The sequence below is a fragment of the Microtus ochrogaster genome, chromosome 1, assembly GCF_000317375.1.
Source record: "Microtus ochrogaster isolate Prairie Vole_2 chromosome 1, MicOch1.0, whole genome shotgun sequence".
Lineage (NCBI taxonomy): Eukaryota > Metazoa > Chordata > Mammalia > Rodentia > Cricetidae > Microtus > Microtus ochrogaster.
In genome coordinates, this window is record NC_022009.1 from 106,422,110 (window position 1) to 106,434,067 (window position 11,958).

Below are 11,958 nucleotides of genomic sequence, written 5' to 3' on the forward strand. Positions count from 1 at the left end.
GTTTTTCCCTTCCTGTCTACAGACCTGCCGTTTTCTAAGGAGCTCATCAGAAACCAACCTACATGGAAAGGAAATGCACGAAACCCCTTAATCAGCTTCAGGTGCTCCTGGTTTTTACCTTGTTAGACTGCAATCCCATCCCAGGTGTCTCTGCACACAGCCTATAATTCTCTTATTAAAAAAAAGAGGAAAGGGGAAGAAACAATTTTTTAACCAACTTTTAAGATGCAATGTGAGGGCCACTGAAATGGTATGTGTGACTAACCCTGGCATCTCCTATGCTTCCTAACCTATAGCCACACTTGGCTTTGACACTCTCTCTTGAGAAGCCTGCACTGATACTTGGATGTGTCTTTCTTTCTGAGTGGTTTTCTCCTAACACATAGTTTTAAAGCTTGCATTAAACTTCCCTTAATAAAGTCACCAGTTCTTCTTTACACCGGCTGGTCCTGAAATTCTTTTCTGCACTGAAGCCACAAATCATAATTTAGGTTGCATCAAGGTCCATAAAAGACTTCAGTCTGCTGGGGTGGAGTGATGCCTCTGTACCCTCACCACCGGTAAAGAGGGAGTCTACCTTTCATTATCCAGCCCCGTTTCCTATGGGGCTACACACAGACAACTTCTAATCTTTATCTTATCTTTCTGGATTTCCTACTGCAGAGAGTGCCCAAGAGTTCCCGACAGGCCCAAACATAGATATTTGAGCTATGAGGTCAAACTTCAGTAGCAAGGCAATAGTTACTTTCTATAAACCTTTAACCAAAATGTTAACTCTATTTCCTTTAATTATGACTATGTGTAATAAAACAAAATGACATCAAAACTAATGTCGCATTTTGATCTAGAGTGTTCGTATATGTTTTCATATCACACTGAGTTGCTATTGGTTCCTCAGAAATCTCAGTTAAATTGACATCTTGTTTCAAAGGTGTGAGTTGTTTTACTTATTAGGCTTCATCTAGAACACATGGACAATTGTCAGCTTGTCTACAGAGGTGAAGAAACACAGAATATCAAGACAACTGCTATGTAATTTTATTTTAAAATTATTTTATTTTGAGAATAAATGTTTAGTTTCCATGTATGTCTGTGCTCCACATGCAAGCAATGCCTGCAGAAGCCAGAAGAAGGCGTAGGATCCACTGGAGCTGGAGTTACAGATGGTTGTGAGCTGCCATATGAGTGCTGGGACTCAAAACCAGGTCCTCTGGAAGAGCAGTCAGCGCTCTTAACCACTGGGCCATTTCTTTAGCCCCAGTTTTAATTTCTTTGATAAACATTCCAATGTATTGGCTTCCTTCTTATGTCTATATATCTTATTTTATATGCCTATAGGCATTATTAGGAAAAGTCTTCAGGCTTCACCAGACTGCCAGAGTGATCATAGCACAAAGACATGAGGACTTTGGGTCAGGGATCACAGCAGGTTACTGTGCCCGAAGGAAGAGTGCTCCATCTAACAGCAAGTGAAACTATTGATTAGCTCTCTTGTCTGTTGCCCAGGACAATGAACCAAGGCCAAGCCTTCTGTATAAGACCCAGGTGTTATGATCTGAATGCATCTGTTTAACACTTGGTCCCTAGATGGTGTTAGGAGGTGCTGGAAACTTTAGAAATGGGACCTAGCTGGAGAAAGTGGGTTGGTGGAGGACATGCTTTTGAAAGTTCTATCTGGTTCCCCCGCACCTTGCTCAACCTGCTTCCTATCTACCATGAAGTGACCAGTGTCCTCCTCTCTGTGCTCCTACCACCTTTCCCACAGGACTAGGATCAGTACAACCCATGATCCCGGACGAAAATCTCTGAAACTGTAAGCAAAATAAAGTAGTTCTACCTCCATCTAAGCAGTTCTGCCAAGCAGAGAGTTAAGGGATCCTTTTACATTAAAAACAAAACCAGAACAAGACAAAACCAAACAAAAATGTACATTTGCGCACGCACGAGAGAGAAAAGCATGCTACCTTACCGGGGAGTGTGATGAGTGCAGCACCCAGCAGAAAAGAAAGATAGCTAGCTGGCTTGGTAGCCGCAAGAGATAGAATAACCGTGGCTATCTGTTGACAGAAAGAAGAAGATGGAAGAGAGGATAAGGCAGGGAAAGCAGGAGAGAGGACCCAGAGGCATAGACGCCACTCAAGCAATAGACCACAGATCACGGACAGGGAGGGAAAAGCAGGAGCTGTAGGACAAGGGCATTGGTGAGCTTTACTGTATATATTCACGTAGGTCACCTTTCCAATCCAGTCCTGCTAAGCTAGAAACCAGTTCTCTGGAATCAATAGTCTGCACTCTGAAAGCATCCTTTGTCGTCCACAAAAGGTAACAGATCTTGCTACGTGTTAGGGAGACGTCCTCTCTACATGACTCTGATAAATTACCTGACCGGAGAGGTTGCCTCTCCTCACATAAAACCAAAACAACAGCTGAATGGTAGAAGAAGTTCCTTCTGTGCTCAACAAGCAAATTTGGGGGCATTCCCTTGTGGTCTTCAGTTCCCCACCAAACCCGTTTTCCCACCATGGCCATCAACTGTTTTCTTCCATTTCCCATCTTCGTTCTTGCTCAACCATCCTGCCCTTCCCCTTTTACACACACAGTCTCTGTCTTTGAAGGGCACAAAGCTTTCTACATGAGAGAAAACTCCAGCATCTAGCAGTGTTCACAGCCGCTAACAGCTTTACATATTTTCCTCTCCCGTACTTGAGTGAGTGTTTTCTCGATGAGCCTTCCAAATCCAGCAAGGACTTTTCCCTCAGTTCAAGGGAGACTGGTACACATCCAAATGGGAAACACCATATAAACAGTTAAAACTGTCTTTTCAGGGATTTTGCTCCTTCTTGGTCTTAAAAGGGAAACCGGAGGTCTTTTATTTAAAATACACATATGCACAATAGTTAAGTGATTTTTTTTTACCTTAAATACTGAAGAGTTTATCTCAGCCACACTGAGAACAGTCATTCAGTCTGTAAAATGCCACCAAAGTGAGGGCAGCCTGTTGCCTCATCCTTTAAAATAGAGTTTGCTTGCTAGCTGCAAACGCTGACATCACGTGAGGATGCCAGCACATTTCTTTATAAAAGCAGAATGTATGGAATATGATACACCAGTGCAAAGTTGCATAACGCCAGTAAAATATACAAGTTACGATGAAATAAAGGAAGCATGTGGTTCTGTCGTGGGCTCTTTCAGCAGTCGTATTGCTGGAAAGAAAAGTAAATTTACATTAGGCTATGATCAGTGTCAACACATGGGGGGAGTCTGTGTACTTTGCATCCCTATTCAAAGCAATCATGACACAGAGTGACTGCAATTTTTATTGAAACCTAGCCCACCGCACCTAGAGCTCAGGCAAGGCTCACAAAATGTTTCCTAAACAAACCAAACCCACTTTCTTTCCCAGGAAAGCTTACAGAAAGTGTTCATGGGAAACTGCAGAATATGGACACAGAATTGGCTTGTAGCGTGCCTATGTGGGTCTCTACTCCGGAGGAGTAATTTCAAAGGACTTCACGGGAACTTCCCACTGGTGTGGCCTTACTGTGACCACCTTTCAAATCAAATGCTACCAAGCTGGGAGCCAGCTCTCATGGACTAAATGCCCTGTCCTGAGACAGCATCTTTTGTCATGGACATAAAGGTAATAGATCCTCCTAAATGTTAGTGAGAGGAGCCCATTCTACAGTGTCTCCTGTGAGAACCCATGCGCTTGCCTACAATTCAGGAGATTACCTCTCCTCGCAAAACACAGAAGCAATTTTGTCCACCGACTCCTTCTGCCTGTGCTCCCAATGCACGGAAGTCGAGCAGTAGCTGAGTTTATGCTCTGCTTCCTATGAGTTTCAAGGGTGAGCAGGGGTTTTGTATGTAAGAATTACTCCCAAAGGTTTTATTCTATTCTCCTTCCTCTCAGCTGCCTGAAAAACAACACTATTCTGAAGTTTTCCAACTTGGCTGTTCTCTTGGAAATTTGTCAGGATCCCAAAGGAATTCTCAATCTTGTGATACTTTCCTGGTAGGGAAAGCTAGAAGTGTATTCTAACTTCTCAGAATTTGTAGAAAACGCCTGTATATTTACAGCCAGGGTTTTCCTGGTAGCAGTGACTTTTGGTCTCTTTTAGGGTTTTGTTTTGTTGCTTTATTCTTAAGGAAAGTCAGAAGCTACTGAATTAGAGGGATAAATAGAATGTGATCTAAAATATAAATAAAAAAGTTCGCTTACTTCACCTTGTTTTAAAGAATAAGACATTGAACAGTGACTTCCCCAAATGGGACAGATCTTAACTTCCAATTGTTCAATAATAGATATTTTTAGGAAGAGAAAGAAAATAAAACTTTCTCCATGACAAACACGTGGATATTTGACTCCTAAGTCATATCCCCAGGAAACCAGAGCTTCCTGGCTTTCTCTCACATAGAAAATTTCTTTCAGAGTGCTACTCAAAGGCTAATCATACTCCAGGCTTACTGCATAGGCATTTTTGTTATTCCTTATTAGGGCAGAATTACAGAGAATCCATCAGGACAGGAAGTACAGCGTATATGTTAAGAGAAAGGGCTTGGGTGAAGAATTGAAGTCTGTTGCCTCCTGCCTGAGTGATCTCAAACATCTTGTTTAATGCTTGAGTCAGACTCATCTGGAGAGTGAATTTGGTGTTGCATCTGATGGAATCAATATTGGTTACTATTGATGTGTACTTAGGCAAGCATCTTGGATGTACCTATGTAGCTGTAACCAGAGTGGGTGAGTGAAACATACAGGGATTGACTTGAAAGAGGTACCGTGTCTATGGGCAAGGGCTCCTGTGCCCACAGAGCCATCTACAAACCAACATAACTGAGTCTATGAGACTCCTTACCGAAGCCAAAGTGAATTGATAAATGCAAAGACAAAGTAAGAATAAGTGCGGGTAGGTTAAGCGTGTCTGGTTCGGCCTTTTCTCTTTGATGGGAAGAACGGTGCCTTGTGGCAACCGATCCCTACAGGGCTAGGCCTCGACATCGTCACACGAGTTCTCACCTGTTGGTGGGAGCAGCAATAGCCACATATGCCTCTGAGCACTGCATTTATGACTTGAGTGAGACACAAGATGAATTCAATTCCCCCGAATGTCAAGAGGATAGAAAATAGAGTCACGTTCCACTCCACAATATTTTTAGGTTCATAGCACTGGGACCATGTGGTGGGCTCCAGAAGGTACCTGTGGGCAGAAGAGAAACTTCAGGGACATGACCATGGATCAGAGGATATCTCGTGACTTACTTCTTCATTTGGAAGTGTTTGTTCAGAAACGCAGAACTGAATTAACACAACAATATGTGCTAGATTCTGGTTCAACATGCCAGTCCAACAAATGGCAAGTTGCAGCCCACAACTTGTTGCAATGATAAACATACAATTAAAGCACCAATTTTGACATTCATCTAGGATTCTGTGGCTAAAATATTCTCACATTAAAGATTTTTATATTCCTTAAAACACTTATGATTTCTAGTGAGAAAAAAAAACAACAAAGCTATGTTTGCATCATATTTAAAACCAAGTCATGTGTCGTATGGATGTCAACTAAAAGAAGACACGGAAAAAATGAAAGCAATTCATATTGGAGGGGAATAAACTTATAAAATATATTTTTATTCTGTTACCCCCTTTATCACTGTTTTAGTTATTATATATGGGAAAGATATTGGGTAAATATTGATTTGGAAAATGTATTTTACATTAGATTTTTAAACTTTAAGGTATTAATTTAGATCATTTCATTAAGATACTAAACACCTTCCTCTTTGAAAGTTACCCAGATTCTGCCAAGTTAGAATTCAAGGGGTTTTTATTGTCAAAAAGTTTTGTTGACATAATTGTTTTTAAATTTTTTAAGCGAAAGGTTGACTAGCAATAGAATGTGCAAGGGCTTAAATCCAGGCTCTTTCCCTCGTCATGCTGTGCCCATGCCTCTGTGGCAACGGAAAAAGGAAACACCTTTCCTTCAGCTGTTTGTGATTACTGAGCTGCTGTGTGTTCAAAACTGAGCTGGAGCTGGGACATAACGGTGGGCTCTGTCCTTCAATATGGACTCTAACAGAAGAGCAAGGATTAAGAATGCCAAGTGCACTGAGCGGGGACACAAAGTGTGAAAGGTTTCCAAGGAGAAACACCTCCCAGAGAGAATGCTTATATGCTTCCACAACAAGGCTGAGCTCCATGGAGGCACAGGGGCAGAACCTGGGCTTTTTAAACCCAGGCTCCAGCAGCGTCTGGGACATGGTGGTGTTACAAACCACAGCAGGATAAATAACAACTAGAATTCCTCTTGTTAAAAATCGCCAGGCCATGTAAAGGTCATGTGTTCCTGCATGTGTGCGTGCTTGTGTACATGTGTGTGTGTGAGTGTGTGCGTGTGTGTGTGAGTGAGAGTGTGTGTGTGAGTGTGTGTGTGTGTGTGTGTGTGTGTGTGTGTGTGTGTGAGTTGGATTTCTTTTCTAGAATGTCAGTCCTTGCTACCTCACAGAGTATTTGGATTCCCAGTGTAGTAGGATTAAACCATGTGGGAACATCAAGGAGTGACTTAACCCCATGAAGAGGCCTGCTACCCTTCCTTATCACGTCTCCCTACCCCAGCTTGAAACCAGACGTCTAACTTCGGAACAGTACACTGAGCCACTAAGATATTCAACTTGTTGATTTAAAACAAACCACACTGTCGCCACTCCACCCCTGAAAAAACAAAAGAGAAGTCTGTCAGTCTGGCCCTGTGTTTCTGCTTGTCAATGGAACAACAATGTCTGTTTTTCAGGTCACCGAGTTAAAATTTTCTTTGGCTCCCCTTAACTACTGAAAAGTTAATCTGTGATTTGGAGCTGTTACTTCTCTACATTCTGAGATCCCTGGACAGATCCAAATAAGGAGTGATCTAGAAGAGGACAATTTTTTTTTTTTGGAAGCATAAGTGAGTAATGGGAGAGGTGTACAAATGGCTCTTAAAATCTGCTGAGTGATAGACGTAACCCTCCATGCATCCCAGCTGCATGCATCCATCATGACTGGCCTCGGAGCTGGTTTCATGCAACAGCTCTGCATGCGTGGACAAACATGAGTCATTTTCTATGAGCACATTATGTTCTGAACAAAGATGAAGCACTCTGATGACATTAAGCCTCCAGCTCCCGTAACAGTAGTTTCCCTCCAGAGGCTATTATTCGGTCATGCTCATCCTAAGGCAATGCTGGCACTGCTCACAGTGTGTCACCCTGCACACGAACATTTCACAGGTACATCACCTCATTAGTGCTCATGGCAACTGCAGATGGAGTCACCAAGACACAGAGAGCTCAGTTCACTTCTTCCTGTTCTTAGAGAGTGGGTGTGGAGCTGAGATTGGAGGAAAATTCCCAATTTTTCTCTCGTGAAGGAACAATCACACACTCTCTCCTCCCTCTTTTTCTCTCCACATGCTTGCCAATACAATTCATGAGGAACAATATTATTGATAATATAAAATACAATCCATGGTCATTGTTATTATTTTCATTTTTGTCTTTCAAAAACTTAACCTTTAAAATTCAAACTTAAGCTGAATCAGACCTGGGGTCAGGGCTGAAGGGCATGTGCCGCTCTGGCATAGACAGTACCCTAATTCAGTTCCTCGCACTCACACCAGGCAACTCACAACTGCCTGTGAGTCCAGCTCCAGAATACATGAAACCTTCTTCTGGATGCTGTAGGCACCTGCACACACACACGCACACATACTACACATATGCATACACTCACACATCTACACACACACACATAGATACACTTATACACATACATACACACATGCACACACTCACACATACATACACTCATGAATCTACACATACATGCATACACTCACACACACATGCACACTCACACATTTACACACACATGTATACACACACATGTAAACACACATGTATACACACACATGTATACACTCACACATCTACACATACATGCATACACTCACACACATTTACACACACATGTATACACTCACACATCTATACATACATGCATACATTCATACACACACATACACTCACACACACATGCATACACTTACACACATGCAGATGCACACACACATCTACACATACATGCATACACTCACACACACATGCACACTCACACATTTACACACACATGTATACACACATGTATACACTCACACATCTATACATACATGCATACACTCATACACACACATACACTCACACACGCATGCATATACACACATACACTCACACACATATGCATACACACATGCATACACTTACACACATGCAGATGCTCACACACATGCACACACTCACACATCTACACACACATGTATACACTCACGCACATGTATATACTCACACATCTACACATACATGCATATACTCATACACACTCACACACGCATGCATACACACATGCATACACTTACACACATGCAGATGCTCACACACATGTATACACTCACACACGCATGTATACACTCACACATCTATTCACACACACACATAAAAATTAAAAATGGAAACAAAATCTTTTTCTTTATAGAAATCAAGTCCATAAAGGACAAACCATGCTCATTCATTTCCACATATACCAGTTTCCACCAGCTTTTCTGTTCTGTTCCTTTGTCATAACCAATAAAAAGAAAATACCAACACAAGAAAATGGGACCTCACATAACTACACTGAAGTTAGAGTTCTGGCTAAAACCTTTCCTCTGTCTTCTGGTGACTTAAATCAAGAGTGTTTACATGTAACACGTGGGCCAGCATATGCAGGTGTAGGGTGGGAGCATTGTTTGCCCTGGGCTTTGATTACATAAGGACACTCTAATACTTTCTTATAAATTAATAAAATGTGTTGTCTTTGGTCTGTGCATCATTGCGGTTTAATGTACACAGTATCTGAGCATACACTGTACGGCAGACAGGCTGGGCTAAGAGAGTCACTGGGACTTTCTAGCAATGAGATCTTGGATAAGTCACCTCATCTTTCCCTGCCTCTTCTTCTCACTTGTAAAAGAGAAGTAACTATGGGAGTGTCTACACAGGGCTGTTGCAAGAACAAAGCCAGTGTGTGTATTCAACAGCCGCTAGAATTTCTCAGGGTTGATGATTGCTTATCCATCCTTACACACTGCGTGAGATGTTGAAAGGTGATATTGGGTGGACGGGCAGATGGACGACTTAGTTTCATATGCGGTGGTTAAGAATGCGATCCTAGGCAGAGAACAATTACGTACTGTCCGTCAGTGTTGGCAAAGGTGTAGTTCCACACACCGTGGGAATCGCTACACTTTGGTCCTTCTGCCAAACCCAGCGCTGCCACAATGACACAGTAGCCAGATCCCGCAATGCCAATGAGAGCAGCCATGATAGAAGAAAGCATCTAGGGAGAGAAAAAGCAAGAATTAAGCCGCTGCCCTGCGTCAGGAAAGGAGCCCTTTCACCGGGAGGCGGCGCAAGGACTTACTGTGCAACTCTTGCCGTAGTTGTCCCGGCCGCAACAGCCACAACAGTCATCTTCCTCCAGCCCGATGAACACAAACGCCGGCAGGAGTATCTGGGCAGAAGGCAACAGAATCAAGTCATTGTCTTTCCCTGAGCGCATGTGACCAGGGTCAGGATTTCTGTAAAACATATCTATGTCTGAGGATTAGAATAACCAAATAGCACAAACAATGGGAAAAAACCTGAGGAGAAACGAAAGCATTACATTTGCTTGTTTCCATGTACTGTGGGCGAGCAAACAGAATGTGAAATAATAATCTATAAATGTGAGCTTTGGGAGAATCCCTAACATGTTTTCCTACGAAACGTGTCAGCGCTGTTATTTAAATCTGATTTTCCCCCTTATCAAACACATATCAAATCTTCAGTAAAATGGCTGAAACACTTTCAGTAAGTAAAAAAAGATAAAAGATTTAGTATAAAAAAAAAAAAAAACATGGTCTGTTTCAACTAAGCAGCGATGCTTGTCAAATAAGAATGAACTACTTGACGTTTAAGGCCAAAGACTCTAAGCACAGCGGATATTAAGCAGCGACTTTGTTTGCTCATGTAATTGTATTTGTGTTAATTACGGGAACATGAATGGTAATGATGCTTACAGTCAAAGCACTCTTGGCAAGCCATGTTACCGTGAGTATATTAGGTTGAACTGTCTTAACACCTTTTAGTTGGCAAGGAAAAATCGTCTTCTCTATGACAGTAACAATTCCATAAAACTTCTCTTTGCAATTCTTAGTTCCAGCATTTTAAATGAACAAACCCAAATGTGTCCACATTCCATGTGTATTGAGGCCAAAGTTAAATGTGTCAAGTAAATTTCCTGTCAGCTTCAACTAAAACCAAACTGTGGAAAAAAACAACACATTCCCGCATTAGACTGGCACTAGCCTGCTTCTAACTCGAAACCCAGGAGAAAGCCTGCAGTTATCTGAAAATACCAGTGCAATCATTTAGTATTTCCCCCATCACAGACGCTGGGAAAGAAGCAACGGAGACTAATTTAGACCCCAGACTGTTCTCTTGGAACCAGCCCACTCTCTTCAGCTCCCGGGAGCAAATGAGAAGTGGCTGCCAATCCAGCTCTCAGAAACTCGATAGCCTCTCAAATCTTGAAAAGTGGTTGTTTTTCAAGCTGTACAAGAAAAGCTTCGGGGAACAGAGAGTTCACTCTAAGGTAAAAGATTTTATTCAAACAACATCTACTGAGATTAGCAAAAAGTTTAAGGCAGCCTAGTGATATTCCGCTTTCACAGGGAAGAGCAGCAACCGATACCACATCCGCAGGATTCACGGGTAGGCATTCTAGAAAACTTCCCGTGAGAAGAATGCGCACTACCATTCAAGAGGAGAGGGATTCCGTAGTGGGAAGAGTTCCAAGTAACTTACCAGCAGACCTCCGCCTACGATGCCGGCGAAGAACCACACAAAGCGGCTGAGGTGGTCGTCGTAAGCATACTTGGTTTCCCCGTTGGGAAAGTAGAGCAAAATGTTTGCTATGATGCAGAGGACCGCAAACCACACCAGAGAGTGTCCGATGTATCTTGTACACTTGCCAGAGCACATGGTGGCAGCAAGAACCCTACAGCCTTTCCCACTTCCCTCTCGTCGTCAGTTCAGTGATGCCCCGGATCAAACAAGTGTGCCCGTTTGTGGAGAAAAGCCGACGCAGCTCACAGCCCATTCCTGCTACCACTTAAATAGGGCCAGGTTTTAGTGCCAGTAAATGAGGTCCTTTGCTTCTATTGGTCCAGACTCCAGGCTCCCGTTGGGGTGGAGGGGTGTGAAAGGGATGCCCCGCCCTTCAAATGAAATCCTTGGGACCGTGAAACCAGGAGTAGGATGTGAGAAAACAGCCTCAGTCAGAGGCAGGAGAGAAAATGAGTAATCCACAGCGCAGCTCGCTTACAGGATAGGATGACGGGGAAGTCTGGCACAACTTCACATAACTGCCCAGAGCCCGTGCTGGGACGCTTCGAGGCTTTGAAAGAGCTGGGATTTTTCTCTTGCAACCGTTTGGCCAGCTTCCAGTCTGAGGTGGTGTTCACTTCTGCATCAGCACCGATTTAATTTGGGACCTGGGGCAAGTTTCCTCAACTCTGAGCTCATTTCCTTGTCTGTTTAAGACAAAGTGCCCAAGCTGTCACCCACAGATTTAAGGAGGTTGCTGGGAAAATTGCAGTGACTTCCTTTCCTCTGCCTGCGGCTACTTCAGCTTAACAGATCCCATTGCCTACTTCCCTGGATGGCGCAGCAGAGGGCATCTGCCCCACAGCAAGATGGTATCCAGCAACACAACAGCTCAAACATCCCTGACTAACTCGCTGTGCGGCGAAGCCGTGCCAGGGTCATAGAAGGAAGGCCCCCAGCATGGCTCAGGGAGGGGGAGATGGAGGAAGAGGTCCGCTCGTGTGCCCTTTGTCGATA

The 11,958-nt window shown here is 43.1% G+C and overlaps 1 protein-coding gene across 1 annotated transcript; it reads right to left on the minus strand.

The window, feature by feature from the left end:
- Positions 1-1,155: 1,155 nt before the first annotated feature.
- Positions 1,156-11,302, minus strand: Tm4sf1 (transmembrane 4 L six family member 1). The gene is made up of 5 exons (XM_005344003.3): positions 10,921-11,302; positions 9,497-9,586; positions 9,267-9,412; positions 5,021-5,201; positions 1,156-3,203 (listed from the first exon to the last, which is right to left on the minus strand). The coding sequence occupies exons 1-5, from the start codon at positions 11,095-11,097 to the stop codon at positions 3,189-3,191; spliced, it is 609 nt and encodes a 202-aa protein (XP_005344060.1). The 5' UTR covers positions 11,098-11,302; the 3' UTR covers positions 1,156-3,188.
- Between the last annotated feature and the right edge of the window lie 656 nt (positions 11,303-11,958).